The sequence below is a fragment of the Anoplopoma fimbria genome, chromosome 7, assembly GCF_027596085.1.
Source record: "Anoplopoma fimbria isolate UVic2021 breed Golden Eagle Sablefish chromosome 7, Afim_UVic_2022, whole genome shotgun sequence".
Taxonomy (NCBI): domain Eukaryota; kingdom Metazoa; phylum Chordata; class Actinopteri; order Perciformes; family Anoplopomatidae; genus Anoplopoma; species Anoplopoma fimbria.
This window is the reverse complement of record NC_072455.1, coordinates 3,477,850-3,492,506: the sequence shown is the minus strand read 5'-3', so window position 1 is coordinate 3,492,506 and position 14,657 is coordinate 3,477,850. Positions and strand designations below refer to the sequence as shown.

The window sequence follows — 14,657 nt, the reverse complement described above, 5'->3', positions numbered from 1 at the left end:
TACAACCTGGCAACATTTCAGGCGAGCAGAGATTGTCAATCAGAAAATAAAAAAACCATTATAGAGCTAATTTTCTATCGGACCGATTATGGCCTTCATAGAAAAAAACAAACAAACATTGTTTTATGCATTGATATAGTTGGTGATGAGGAGGGGAAGCAGCACATGTGCACGAGCATCACCGGTCCTCAAGGTGAGGGTGATACTGTGATGTCACAGACCTGATACGGTGTCCTTGAATCATGTTTTTTATTTTTATTTTTTTAATTCTAATGTATTTTCTTTCATTTCTCCTTCTTGAGTTCGTGTCGTGAAACAGTCGGTTACGATAAAAAGTACAAAATGCACTTTATAAGATGGACATGTTACACATTGCACTTGTAAAAATGTCGAATGTAAAACCTTGAAGAGAAAGATTTATTTTTACTATTGTACATAAATGAGCAGAGAAAGAAAGATTAAAAAAAAAAAAAAAAAAAAGACTGCAAAAATTTGCCAAATAAACTGAGAACAACAAAAAAGAACAAAGTGTGTTGGTTTTTTTCCGGGATGGAGTCAAACGAGTGACGTCAGCATGTGTGTGTGTGTGTGTGTGTGTGTGTGTGTGTGTGTGTGGGAGGGTTTGCGTGACATTGCCTGCGTGTGGGTGTTATAACGAGTGCGTGCGGGGGATTTGAAGTGTGTTTATGAGTCAATATCGCAGGTCGCTGAAGTGTTAAGGAAAGCCTGCGAGTATAAAAAGACGCCGCTGAATTATTAAACCGCTCCTCTGCTTGCATAACGGCAGAAAATGGAGAGAGAGATGACGGTGAAGAAGATGAAGAAGAACAAGAAGAAGAAGAAGAAGAAGGGAGACACATCTGTATGACATTCACGTCAAGGAGAAAAGAGGGAGAGAAGGAAAGGAAAGGAAAGGAGGGGGAAAAAAATGGCTGAGGGAGGATGGATAGTGTGTAAATATATATGTCTATGTGTGCAGGTATTTGTGTGCGTGTGTGTGTGTGTGTGTGTGTGTGTGTGTGTGTGTGTGTGTGTGTGTGAGGGTGGGGCACACACTTGACACCAAAGCTTCTTAATAAATAATCATCAATGCAGCAGGAGATTTTTGCACTCCTCCAAATCTGTGACGAAGGTGTGTGTGTGTGTGTGTGTGTGTGTGTGTGTGTGTGTGTGTGTGTGTGTGTGTGTGTGTGTGAGAATTCAACCTTTAATCGATCACACCTGCTTGTGTGTCAGTGAAAGTGTGAGCGCCAGACTGCGAGAGTGTGTGTGTGTGTGTGTGTGTGTGTGTGTGTGTTGGGATGTCCACACAGAGGGGGAGGAGCTCCACCCTGTGGCCAGAGGTGTGTACCGCAAATAGTGGGGGGGAGGATGGGGAGGAAGGGGGGAGACGCATCACCCGCCCACGCTCTTTTACGTCATCACAGCAGCTTCTGTGTCAAAAACAAGCACTCTCCCCCAAAAACCCTATTCTCTCCATCTTCCTCTACCTCACCCGTGTGCACTCACTCGATCTCTACCTCTCTCTCTCTCTCTCTCTCTCTCCCTCCCCGCCCTCCTCCACCTGTCCGTCTCCCTCTCTGTGAGTCAGAAAGGCTCTCTCCACCATCTGCTGCAAGGATGCTGCAAATCACCTCCGTGTGCGTGCATGTGCAAAAATGTATAAATAAATACTTGCACAGAAGGTGCTGATATTCTGCATCTGTTGTGTCCTCCTCACCCTCATCTAAAATTGAATGAACATTTGATTTAAAACCTGTGAAGATTATTTCATCCGTGTGGGGCAGGAAATGTTCCTCGAGTGCAAAAAGACATTAACAAAACATCTTTGATCTTTACGATTTTAAGTGTTGTCCCGGGACCTACATTTCCCAGAATGCCTTATAGCGAAACATTGAGAAACTTCCAGCTTTTGAGTTTTATGTAAAGGTGGAGAGAGACGGTAGTTAAGTTTCATTTCATTGAAAATACAACCTTTATTTTGTGAAAGAAATCAAAAGAATGGCCGAAATGTATTCTTATCTATTAAGACTACTTTGCAGGACAAGAAAAATAAGTCACATAGAAGGGATTTCATTCACATGGTCATTATTACTACACTACATACTACAGAGAAACTGAGCAGCATCTTTATCCATCCACCTGCTGCCTTGACGCTCTGCCAACAAGCTTCTTTAAAAGCTTTATTTGGCAGTTTGGCATCGAGCCTTTTCCAATTAGTCTACCATGTCTCCTAACGCAGTTTACCTCATGTTTAGAGGAGCGCAGCCATCAAGCCTCGGCGAACATCTGTGATAAGCAGCTACAGACCTGAACTGAGGCCTCTCTTTGTGATGTAAATAGCTCACATGGTTACTTTGAAAAGAGAGCGCTTTCAATTATGGGAGAAAGGTTGTGGTAACTTTCAATTCTGTGAAGGGGCAGTGCCGCTGAACGCAACAAATTCTAATAAACTTGTGTTGATTAGTGCCTTTACAAAATAAACTTCCACCTTTATAGAAAGTTCAGGGTTTAGGAAACAAAATCACTTGGTTTAAAGTTTAGAAAAAGAGCCTGGTTAAAGTTGACCTGACAAACGAGTCACATGACTGGTGACACATGACAAAATATCAATGTTTACTTTTAGTCACGCGCGGGACACAAACAGCAGTCTCCTGGATTAAAGTCGTGTTTTGCGAAAAAGCAACAGTTATAAGAAACAATATCATTGTTTCAAGGATATTTGCTGAAAAAAAAGTGGGGCTGCATAGTATGGCAGCAAATAAACCTATCCAAGTTAAGAAACATGACAAGGAGTTCCCCATGGCTCAATGTTTGGGCCTCTTTTATTTAACTTTAACGTGCTTCACTTCTATTAAGCCGAATTACGAATGAATAATGAGTTCTACAATCATCCTTATGCAGATGACACGTTGCTCTGTCTTTAAGAGTAACTCGTCTTTTAAAAAACATCAAGTCAGATATCTTGGAGCGATCGTGGCCTCAGATCTAAATCGATTGAGCCTTTACGACTTACCCTGCATAAAGGAAGGATCCTGGTTCTTTGAGTGTGGTCACATACAGCAAATGTCAACCAATCAGTGTCCCTTCTGCAGCAGTCTCTGGGTCAAGCTTGAGGTAGGTATACAGGTCTTTTGGGGGTCACTTCAGCAGGTTTGTCATAATACTGTATCCACTGATTGCATGCATGTCTCTTTTAAACTTAATTATCCTCAAAACAGCATATTCGACAGGTCATGGCCTCTTGCATCTGAAGGATTCACTGCAACAAAAGGTAAGTATCTATTTCAAACTCTGCTAAAAAAGAACTGTTAGAGAGTTCAAAGGTGGACTTTTTTTATTTGAATATCTCTTAAAGGGGAAATAACATTGTGGGACTGTGCTGATGATTTGACAAAAAAAAGGTAAATAAATGTTCATTGTGATAGATTACAGGTCTCAACAAGTCCATTTTTATGTTTTTATTAACTGTCAAGTAGGAAATTAATTAAATAACTTGTGTACTTTGCTCAAAGGTCTGCAGTAATTTAGTGTAATTTAATGAGCTAAAAAATGTCAAACCACTGATATGATCTTGTGATTTATTCACTGCCTCTCCAACACCGTAACCAGTCTGTAAGATTGCAATTATTTTTGCAAAAACAGTGACTCATGTCACTGCTACTGCAATTAGCTCTCTTTATGTTTGTGCCACTATTCATTTCTGCACAGGAAACATAAATAAAACCAAGCATCTGGACTCAAAATATGCGTGAGTCATCTTTGGGAAATTGGTTGGGTCTCTTACAAACGTCAGATCAATCACGTCTTTTTATTCCAAAATTAGATCCAGACTAAAATTAGACACTGGAAGAGAAGGATGAAAGAAAGATCACCAGAAAAACAAATTTGTGAGTGCATTTTTCTGACTAATACACTTTGGACAAAAGATATTTTCTCCATAATGTGTTTGTCTGTGTTGCTTTTTTAAAAATATTTTCCACTGACCTCTCTCTTTCTCTCTGCTGTGCAACCATCTGTGATCCAAAATGACTCCTCACTCCCAAAACAGCATCCATCGGTTCCTCCTCCGGCCTGCCAAGGCCCAGAACAGCACGGAGCTGGAACGAACCGCGTGCTGTTCGTTCCGCTACGCCGGGAAAAAATGTGAGTGATGATTGCTGGATTTACGTCAACGTTGTGAGAGGACTGAAAAATAAATGTTAGTCATTTTATTTTCCAAGAAAACCAACAGACATGCGTCATCTAATAGGATTAAGTTGTGACGTTGTTGAAGAGAAGTGAGGCCTTTTATAGGAAATGATCACATACTGCGTGTTACTGGAAGTAGCAAGTTTGTGGCAACTTGATATTAGTTGCAACTAAAACATATTCTTTTTTTCTCTCTGAACTTCGTGCAACCAAAACATTTCATCAGCTTTTCATTCACATATTGTTTTGCTAAATTCTGACTGGTTCAAAGCAATGGGAGACCTCAAATGAACATGCCTGCTTCCTACCAGTGCAAAGAGCATATAGAAAAAAACAACAAATATAGATATCTCAACATGAATATATTGAATAACCACAACAGCTCCAAATTTGACAGAAAATAAACCCAGTTGGGCAAAGAAAGGAGCCGATTGATACAATATGTTTATGTTTAACAGATTTAAATTGTGTCAATAAATAAAAGAAAATATTGTAACAAATATTTTTTAAAACCAAAAAGCAAAAGAAACATGCATTTTCTCTTGGCATCAGTTCAAATAATGTAATTCTATGGGCAAGAAGCGTCTTATTATTATTTAAACTACAAATCAGAGGAATAAAAGTTCTGCACCAGACTCCAGTGAAATTTCTTGAAATTGTACAATAATACAAGCAGATGAGCTCATAAAGTTTTTGGGGATGACGTCAAATACGATATATTTTAAAATACAGATAAATATGAAGTACAGGATCACATTATATCAACTCAAATGAAGCAATCACAAATATGTACAACTTTGTAAATACAATTTCAGTGAGAAAAGGAAATGATGATTTTCTGGTTTGCGAATATCAACTTCAAAAATGTAATTTATTTAAATGTAGGTGTTAAAAAAAAAAAGACAGTATAACAATTTTGTTCACCATTTATTGTCTATAGTTACATGCATACTTGCTTACAGTTGGTTTTAGTGTGCAATACACAGCTTTATTTTGTTCCATTGTCTATGTTATATTACCCCAAAATGTATTTTTACTTCACAGACTGCCTCGCCAAAAGTCTATACAACATGATTCATTTCTCACATTTTTCAAACACATAATGAAGTTTTCTCACAAGCCAGTAGCCAAAGTTACACAAGGTCGATTTGAAGATCCGGCTTTTTGTGCCGCCCAGATTTGGTCTTTGAGAATGATTGGAAATCTTGACAGTTTTAGAGGGTTTTATAGTCGCATCTTTTATTCTAGGACGTCCAGAGACGATTAAGTGCTTGGATCCAAAAATGCTGACTACATGTCTACTTGTGCTTTTTTGCTTCATAAATAAAGTTTTACTAAACAATCAAAGAATACAACCATTTTTCCATCATCCAGTCTTTTTTCCAGTTGTAAATGTGTGTTCTTCAACAGAGCGAGCCGTTTCCTCAACTATCTTGTGGTATTTATATACAAAAACAAAAATAACTACTTTTGAGCCATAACTCTTTCAAATTCTTCATTTTCACCATCATACACAGATACGGTAGAAGCCTGCTCTCTGATTGGGTAAGTGATAGTAAACATGGTTTTGGTTATTTGAAGGTCAAAAGTTAAAAATGGGCCAAACTTGGTTGGAAAATTCGATGCTTTCACAGACATCATGGTCACATTAAACCTGTTTCAACAGCATTTCCTTGCCTGCATTTTATGTAAAGCAGGATGTAACTACATATTCAAATGTCGTCAGAATGCTGATTTTATTAAGTGCTGATATTCATTTTAAGTGCACAGATCATCTTCAAAAAGGAGCTTAAATTCTCGAGTCCGTATATGATTAATATACGGATAAATACTCAGTATTGGTGAATATCACTACACTTCCCAGAATGCTTTACTGCCAAGCTGTGGCACTGATTGTAAACACTCCAAATGTTTCAGAGTTTATTTCCTGTTGCAGTGCATGTGAGCAACATCAGCTGACAGGAAGTAAACACGGAACCAAGCTGTTACCGAGCAACGCAATTCTGGTCAACAAGGATCTTCAATAATTTATACTTTTATATACATTTAGAATTAAGAGATGATAAAACTAGCATTAAATGCTGTTTGAATCCTGTTTTTTTATGGGATATTTAGACGGTGCTTTGGCTCGAGATTTGATTAAGAACAGGTGCAAAATAAAATAAAGAAAGAAAATAAATTATTTCAATTCAAGTCAACAAAGACCTTCAAAAATCTCCAAATTCAGCATTGAATGCTGTTTGAATCCTGTTTTTTTTATGGGATATTGAGACGATAAAAACAAATAAAACTTCAAATTATCCTTTAACTGGCTTCTCTGAGTTAAACTGGTTTATCTGGTACCTCGATCCTGGCTTTGAGTAGAAAACCCCTAAAAAATAAAACCAAAGTGAACAACTCACCGCAGCACATTTTTTAAAAAGAAAAAACACGTTATAAAAACAACTACAGTCCAATCAGCTCATACCGAGGATTAGCCAAACCTATACTGAAAAGAGATATAATAATATACTGTAGATTACTGTTGCAAGTCTCTTACACTTATGTATTTATAGTCCGGGGCGGGCTGCGTTCACAAAGCCTCCCAACGGACAGCAGTGCTGGTCCAGGGTCGCATGAAGGAGCAGACGTGACCTTTGACCCCGGGTTAGAATGACAAGCTTTTGAGAGTGAGGCTGTGTGTTTTAAGAGTGGAAGCGTTTATTTAAAAAGAGCAATACCACAGCACACAGTCACGGGCTGAAATGTTATGAACGACTACAAAAAGAGCAAAAATAATAAAGAATAAAAGAAAAAAAAAATTGCGGATTTATTTAATGAGATATTGAGGCTGAATGATGATTCAACAAAGCTAGAGGCGCTTGTTTTCCCAAACCAGCGTAAACGTGGGCGGGTGGCGTCTTTCATCACAGTTTAATCTATTTCACAATACTGCTTGTCACAATGATGAGTTCAAGGACTGCACTGACTTTCTGGGAGTTTGGCCATCTAATCTCTAAGGATAATTTCATCTGCTGCTTGTTCAGTTATTATAAACGTCAGGTCAAGCTCTTATATTAAATCTCTCGTATCTTTAAAGGGTTTAAAATATTATTCTCAAGTATTTTGAATGCATATTATTATACATTTTCTTGTGCAGGTCTCTCATGATATAGACATTTGGATTTCAATGAGAATAACTCTTAAAACAAATAATTAAATTAAGAAATAAATGCTAATAAGAAGACATTAAAGACTCATTGCACCACTAACCAACATTCTAGATTGGAAATTTTCTTTACCCTAATTGATTTATAGGTTTTTTATTAAACTACCAAGAGACAACAATTACACACAAATTGTCAATGTTTTTTCTTGTGCAGCTTAAGGTTTGTTTAGCTAAACATGTACAAATTTATGATTTTTCCTTAAATTAACCTCTATTTCACCATGAAAATAAATTCACAATGGGATTTTTTTTTTTACTTTTAATGTTAAATATGGTGCCAAAATGCAATAAAAAAAAAGGGTGAAATAGACTAGTTAATTTAATTAATAAGTCTGTAAATATGAAAATAAATTCAAAAAGAAAGTTTAACGATGTCCTGCAGGACAATGTAATAATGCTAGGGAATTATGCTAAGCTACATTCAACTGATAGCTTGCACAACAGCCTGAGTTCATAACACAGAGATGATTTTGATCATCCGGTTCTATCGTCTCACGTTGGTTTCCACGGTGACCAAACTCTCAAAACGACAGCGTAGTCTCTTTCAGTAGAGGTGCACATGTTTCGTAAACAGGCACGGCCCGGCGAGGCGGAGTCATCCTCTATTTTCTTTCCTGACTTGCTTTTCATAAATTCTTTCTCAAACATTTGGCAGATAAATTAAGATTGTAGAATAATTAGTTGTTCTTGTGCTATACCATGTGCCTTGTAAACACATTACCCCCCCCGTACTCACTGGGGGCTCCACCTGACTACAGTCATTACAGGCTCTCCAACTGTAATATTGCTAATAATTAGCAAATATGAAGAGAGAGAGAGAGGTTTGTTTTTCACAGCTCAGTGTTAGTGGTTAGAAGCGAGCGGGCGGGGGCTGAAGTGTGAGTGTGTTTATAGCTCCGTGCACCCTGGGGTGGTTAGACACACAAACCTCAAGGGGTTCAGTTCAAGAACATGCGTCGTCAGGGGCAACCGAGGAGGATGAAACTGCCAACCTGTTGCTGTTGAAGTGCTCGGTGTTCAGAGATGCTGAGTGAATGTATGAATGATCGAACTCTACCGGTTATTATTTCTGTGAAGTTGTTAATGATGAAGATTAATTAACACCCTTCATTTCCAGCTCAGCGTCTCCATGTTTTCACCCCCCCTCAAACACTACCACCCCGTCTCACTCTTCGGACTAAACGCTTAGTCGGACCACTCGTTCTCGTCGAGCTCGGAGTCGTCGTCGGACTCGCTGTACTCCACGGCGATGCGGCGAGACAGGATGGTGGCCACGTCGTTGCCCACGGGCTCCCGCTTCGCCTCCTGCTCCCTCTGCTCCTGCACCTTCCTCAGCTGGATGCCTGGAGAGGGGAGGGATGGAGGGAGGATGGAGTAGGGGGGGAGGGAGTGATGGAGGACGGGAGTGAGCATGGGGGCGTGAGTGGAAGTTCCGGGGGTAAAAGCTCAATAACGGGCGGATGAACCGTCATGTGACCGATTAATCACCATGGATACCAACTATACAAAACAACATCATTAAATATAATAACCGTTGTTTCTCTTGCAGCTTTTGTGCAGGTGTTTCATTTTGAAGAAAGCCTTACAAGAGCAAATTGGTTACTTATGCTCATATTTCATTAAATATTTTATTACTGTATTCATTTGATTTAAGGAAGGGGAAAGTACACACACCTTAAGAAAGTAACAAAAAAAATCACAAATCCCCAAACTTTGGGTGTTTAAGGTGTGAAAGAGTTTGAGGAGACTCAAGTTCATCACTGAATAGAAACCTTTATCATAATAAGAATGTATATTTATAGTTAATATATGCAGCTGTACATTATCTCAGTTTGAAATAGTTTGATGTGGTATTGTATAATATTTAAAAACTTAATTCCATTATCCTACTATTAGTAAAATATATACGAGTAATAGCAGCAGGCAGGTTATATATATATATTTGTTTACTCGTACAAAATCATTTAAAAAATAAGTATTACATTTTTTTCTACTTCAAAATGATTATTAAATTGGTATTAAATTGTTTTGTAGTTCAAATGAATTATAAACTAAGTATTTAATACAAATAGTATTAAATATAAACGTAATCTTTTACACTTACCTCTACGTATGGCTGCCAGCAGGTCGGAGCGAGCGTCGCTCATCGGGATCATCCCCAGCATGTTGGACTTCCTGGCGGAGGGCGCTGCGTCCACGCCGTGCGTCGGTGACGCGTGAGCGTGGTATCCCGTGGGTGCTCCTGGAGGTGGCGGGGGAGGGGCGGCAGGGGGCACGCCCGACGGAGGGTGGGCGGGGGAGGGCACGTAGTTGGCCGGGGGAGGAGGAGGGGAGGGGGAGTAGGGACGGGAGAGGGTGGAGGAGGTGGGGGGACGGCGGAGGCGGAGGGCGGGGCGTTGGTGGAGTCGAAGGCGGTCTGCGCCGAGGGGATGGTCGGGGGAGGAGGGGGAGGGGCGGGGGGGATGTAGTACTCTGGGATGGTGGAGGGCTGGACGCTGGAGGGGAGAAAAAAGTGTGTATGACTAATAAAGTTTATTCAATAGTAGAAAATAAACACCATCAGATAACGGGATTCACGTTAAAATTCAATAAAACCTACCCGTGGCCGGCCCGGTATTCCTTCACCGACTGCTGCCTCGGCCCGTTAACCGTCGGATCTCCGCCAGCCTGGGCCGCCTGTCCCGATGGGGTCCGGCCCAAGGAGGCTGCGTGTCGCCCAGCCGGCGCCGGCACTCCGGCTCCCGGGGCTGGTTGGGCGGCCTGAGGACCCGATCCAGTGACTGGGTCTGGGCCGCGGCGCTGAGGTGGTCGGCCGGGTGGATGGCGCTGGGGGCCTGGGTGGAGGGGTGGTTGGGGCTGGCGGGGTAAGAGTCGGACGCCATTGACCTGTTGGAGGAAACGTGAGCGGGCAGGCAGTCGAATGAAACAAGTCTCTCACTTTGAATACTTTTTAAATTACAGCCTGTACATTTTCTTCTTTATGCATTTCACGGTTTTGATACATTCTTAATTTATTCTTTTTTAAATTGACGACCTCCTTTAAAAGTCGGTTGCATCCAAATAACACATGAATACAATCTGATATACCACCAAAGGGTAAGGAAAACAATATCACTTATCCATAACTGGTTTCCTTTTTCAATTTTTCCCTTTTCCTGCAGTGATCCAATTCCCCCTCAAAGTTTGACAGTTCGTGACATGAAACTGTAATGAAATATAACTTCATGTGCTGTTACTTACCTTCACCAGAAGAGGGCAGCATAGAGCTTTAAACAATACAGCAGGTAGGTTGGTGCTGCTTGAATATATTACAGGTCTGTGCTTAAAAATGTGAGACTTTGAGTTGTTATGTAACAATCCCTGCACTTTATATACTACCTTTACTTTACTGATACTATTTGTAATTTTGGCACCTAACCTGTCTAATGTGTGTGTGCGTGTTTGTTTACCTGCTATCAGGGGACAGTGATCCTTCTGAGGACATGCCGTGGTAAGGTGACGGCGTGAGCCTGGCGTCTGGTCTGAACTCTTTGTCGTAGGCCAGGACGTTCCACTCCTGACGGCGATTACGAGCCTTACGCACCTTCAGAGGTAAAAAAAACCAGTAGAAACTGTGAATACTTTTTCACAGCAGAAATAAAAGAAATATCTACAAATCATGCTTCTATATCTCTTAACATTCACTCACTGTGGTCTGACGAATTAGCACAGCTGTACCACTATAAAACCTAATTAAGGACAGTGCTTATCTGTACTTAAAGGTGTCTTTACTTTCCCAAATAGATTTAATATACTTTTATTTTAGAAAGTTTTGTGGTGATTAAGTGTTCTCAATACTGTCAAGACAGGTCGCTGTTGCTCAGCAACGCAAAATAGCACATTGCGATAATTTCCTGCTAATTTGCGGTCCTTAATGCTTTGCTAATGTCATGCTAGCTTCAGAAGGAAGTCTACAAGTGGTGTTGAAATAAAATAAAAACAAAATATAATGACACATGTGTGTATAAATCCTCACTGACCTTCTTCACCTCTCTGCCCGGGTCCTCAACCTGCTTCTGCTGCTCCTACAAGAGAGACGGAGGCGGACAGATGGATAGAAAGTTAGTCTTTGATTATTGATTCTTTGGAGGGGCAGAGGAAGAGAACAGGACCCCGTCACCAGCTCCATCACCACGGGGGTAAACACAAACACACACTAGTCTACTCATCACACACACACACACACATTAGCAGACGATGGACAACAGAGCCAAAAACGGATTATTACACAAGACAGGAACCAATCACAGAGGGTTAAAGAGAGACGGTGAGGTGGCAAGCTAACGCAACACACGGACACACAAACATAGGGGAAGGTGTGTGTGTGTGTGTGTGTGTGTGTGTGTGTGTGTGTGTGTGTGGGTGTCTTTTAATACAAATGTGTGTTTCTGTGTGTCTTGTAATGTGTGTGTGATGTGGGTGAGTGGGTTGTGGAGGGGTGAGGTGGGTGTGTTTGGGGGGGGGAGGAGCAGGAGAGGGCAGGTTAGGGGTCTAGGTTGTCTTACAGAGATGGACAGGGGGCTCCTGGGTGGGGCCTGTCTGGAGTGGGGCCTGTCAGGGTGAGCTGGACAGCCCTATGGAAACATGGGAGAGAGACAAGCTGGTGCGTTAGACTGAGCAGAGGAGGAAGAGGAGGAGGAGGAGGAGGGGTGGGGTGTGTGTCATGTGACTCTAAAGATACATTATAGAAAGAGGAAGGAGGAGGAGGAACGACAGATGATAAATCCTCCTGCAGCCTCCCCTCGTATTCAAACCCGTCAACTACGATGCGTCTACAGGGGTTTGTCTCCAGGTTGAAGGGAAGGAACAGAAAGAATGTGAGCAGCGTTCAGTTTAACAGAAATATTGACATGGTGCAGAACACACATACAGCAGCAGCTGAGAGAAGGCTTGCTATTTTATGGTGAATGGAAAGGGGAATACCAGGGAGATATTTACGGTTATTTGGTTTTTCTTATTGTTATTGCTTTAATTGTTTCTGTGTTTGCCTTTAAGTAAGTCTTAACCCTCGGAACATAAAGCAGTTTTTTTTGCTCGTCTCACATTTTTCTCTCTGTGGACTCGTTTTTTCGCTGTAATGTAAAAGTCGTGCACCTTTATGGAAACAGAACAACCATTTCTAGAAGTAGAGAGAACTCAAACATGTCCTTTGTGCAGTTTAACACAGGGACAATGCTATAAATCATAAAAAGAAGTAAAAAAAGCAATTTCTTAGATAAAATGTTTTACAAAAATTGGACACTGGCATCGATATATACAACATTTTTTAAATGTTTAAAATACATTGATCTATTTACATATTTACAACCTCTACTTACAGCCTCTCCTCTACTTTGTGTGTGTCTGCAGTTCAGATAAAAGTTTTCAAAAATATTTGTCAAGAAACTTTAAGCTTTTTCCTACTGTGACATGTTCAAATGAATATAACAGCTACATCTTTGCACAAATATGTGACTATGGCGTCATTTATTAGTCTCTGTATAATGAGCCTGCCCACCTGCTGCTGTATCAATAACCAATGACAACAAAGCAAAACGTCAATGGTGACTACGGTCAGATAGAAATGCATTAAAATAAATAACAGCATAAAAAAGGCACAAATAGGCAGATAAAAAGACAGATTAAAGCACAAGATGAATTTCCTTTACTGTTCTGTCACACTCACAATTACTGGTGCCCAGCCAATGGCATATGTACAATGACACACAAACATACAAACGCACACACACACACACACACACACAAACATACCTTCTGCCGTCGCTTCTCCTTGCGTTTGTCCTCGGTGGCCTGCAGCATCTTCTCCTTCCACAGGTTGAAGAAGTACGAGGGGTCGGTGTAGAACTTCAGTGCGTCCTTCTTGTCGTCCCTTCAAAAGGAGGAATGAAGAATATTGTTGGGTGAAAGATTGAAAGAAAACGGAGCAGAATGTGTGAGAGTTTAAGGAGAAGACGCAAGAAAACAAAAGCTAATAGACCCAAACACCAGAGTCAAAACAAAAAATGACACTATTTTAAATCCTACAGAGACTATGGTGAAACCTCAAAACTGAGAGTGATTTAGAAAATGATAATATGTAAAAGACAAGAGCATGCAGCGACATGAGAAAGCACCGAAAATGAAGTGAAAGCAATAGATAGCTGAACTCTGCTAGCATCTAGAACTCAGTGTTTCCTTCTTTGGTTCTTCCGTAAAAGCTGAAGCATGTTAATAAATGGCTGCAAAAATGGAAGTAAAATTGGATCAACTCACAAATTTAACAAAAAAAAACAACAACGATGAGTATCCTCCTATAACAATGCAAACAGTTTGAAGTTGAAATTGGACACCAAACTGATGTTTCTTTTTCCTCTTTGAAGCTTTAGGTCTGTGTTCTATGAAAGAAAAGCATTCTCTTTCTGTTTTGTGCCATAAAGAAGTCTATCAGATTTGAGGACAAAAGTCACCTGGTAGTAAACTTAAGCACCAGGTCTTTACTGCAAGGAACTTTCATCTTGTGCTGATTTTGGCGGCCATTGTGGATAAACGCAGTAGTGTTTTCATGAGTAGAAACACCTTGTGTTGTTAAGATCTGCAGCTGCCAGATTCCCTTAAGAAAACCTCTCACTCTTAAACTATTACTTTAATAAACTACTGACCTGTAGGGGCTGAGGATGTTGAGCGGAGGAGGTTTGTCACCGCGGTGGTACATCTCCACCACGGGGTTGGGGACTGAGGTCCTCGACACCACCTGCTGGTCCTGGATGGTGCTGCTCTTGAAGGCCTTCCTCATGTTGATATCCTGCAGGGAGACTGGAAAGAAAAAAACATGGAGGACGTAGAAATATTCAGTAAACAGGAGAGTAATTGACAGTATTTAACAGTTGTGTATCATTTATAGTATTTGATGACTTAATCCATCAAAACTGCTGTTTTAACTCTAACAGCACTGTCCTCTGATCTCTAGTCTGCAAAGTTTATACTTATAAATGAAGTCAGGTTCTGTTGCAATGAACATGATCTCTTTTGACTACTTAACCACAAAATCAGCTTCAGTCTTAAAGAAATCATTAAAGTTAAAATAATTTCTGTGCAATATTTAGTAGCTTTAATGTAAGAATGATTTTTTGCAGATTCCTTGACTCTAATTTGATATTTCTATAATAATATTCAGCACAATCAGGATTTAAAAGGAAAATGTTATTTGATTTTTTCAGAGCAAAAATACAGAAAGTTCTCC

The 14,657-nt window shown here is 40.3% G+C and overlaps 1 protein-coding gene across 1 annotated transcript in view; it reads right to left on the bottom strand.

Annotated features, from left to right (window-relative positions):
* Positions 1-8,584: 8,584 nt before the first annotated feature.
* The window catches only part of zgc:109889 (uncharacterized protein LOC553542 homolog), a 12,990-nt gene continuing 6,917 nt past the window's right edge, over positions 8,585-14,657 (bottom strand). The window contains 10 exon segments of the mRNA XM_054601964.1: positions 8,585-8,742; positions 9,504-9,759; positions 9,762-9,894; positions 10,025-10,285; positions 10,849-10,982; positions 11,419-11,463; positions 11,944-11,989; positions 12,908-12,941; positions 13,186-13,307; positions 14,077-14,230. Of these exon segments, the coding sequence (XP_054457939.1) occupies positions 8,585-8,742; positions 9,504-9,759; positions 9,762-9,894; positions 10,025-10,285; positions 10,849-10,982; positions 11,419-11,463; positions 11,944-11,989; positions 12,908-12,941; positions 13,186-13,307; positions 14,077-14,230 (1,343 nt within the window).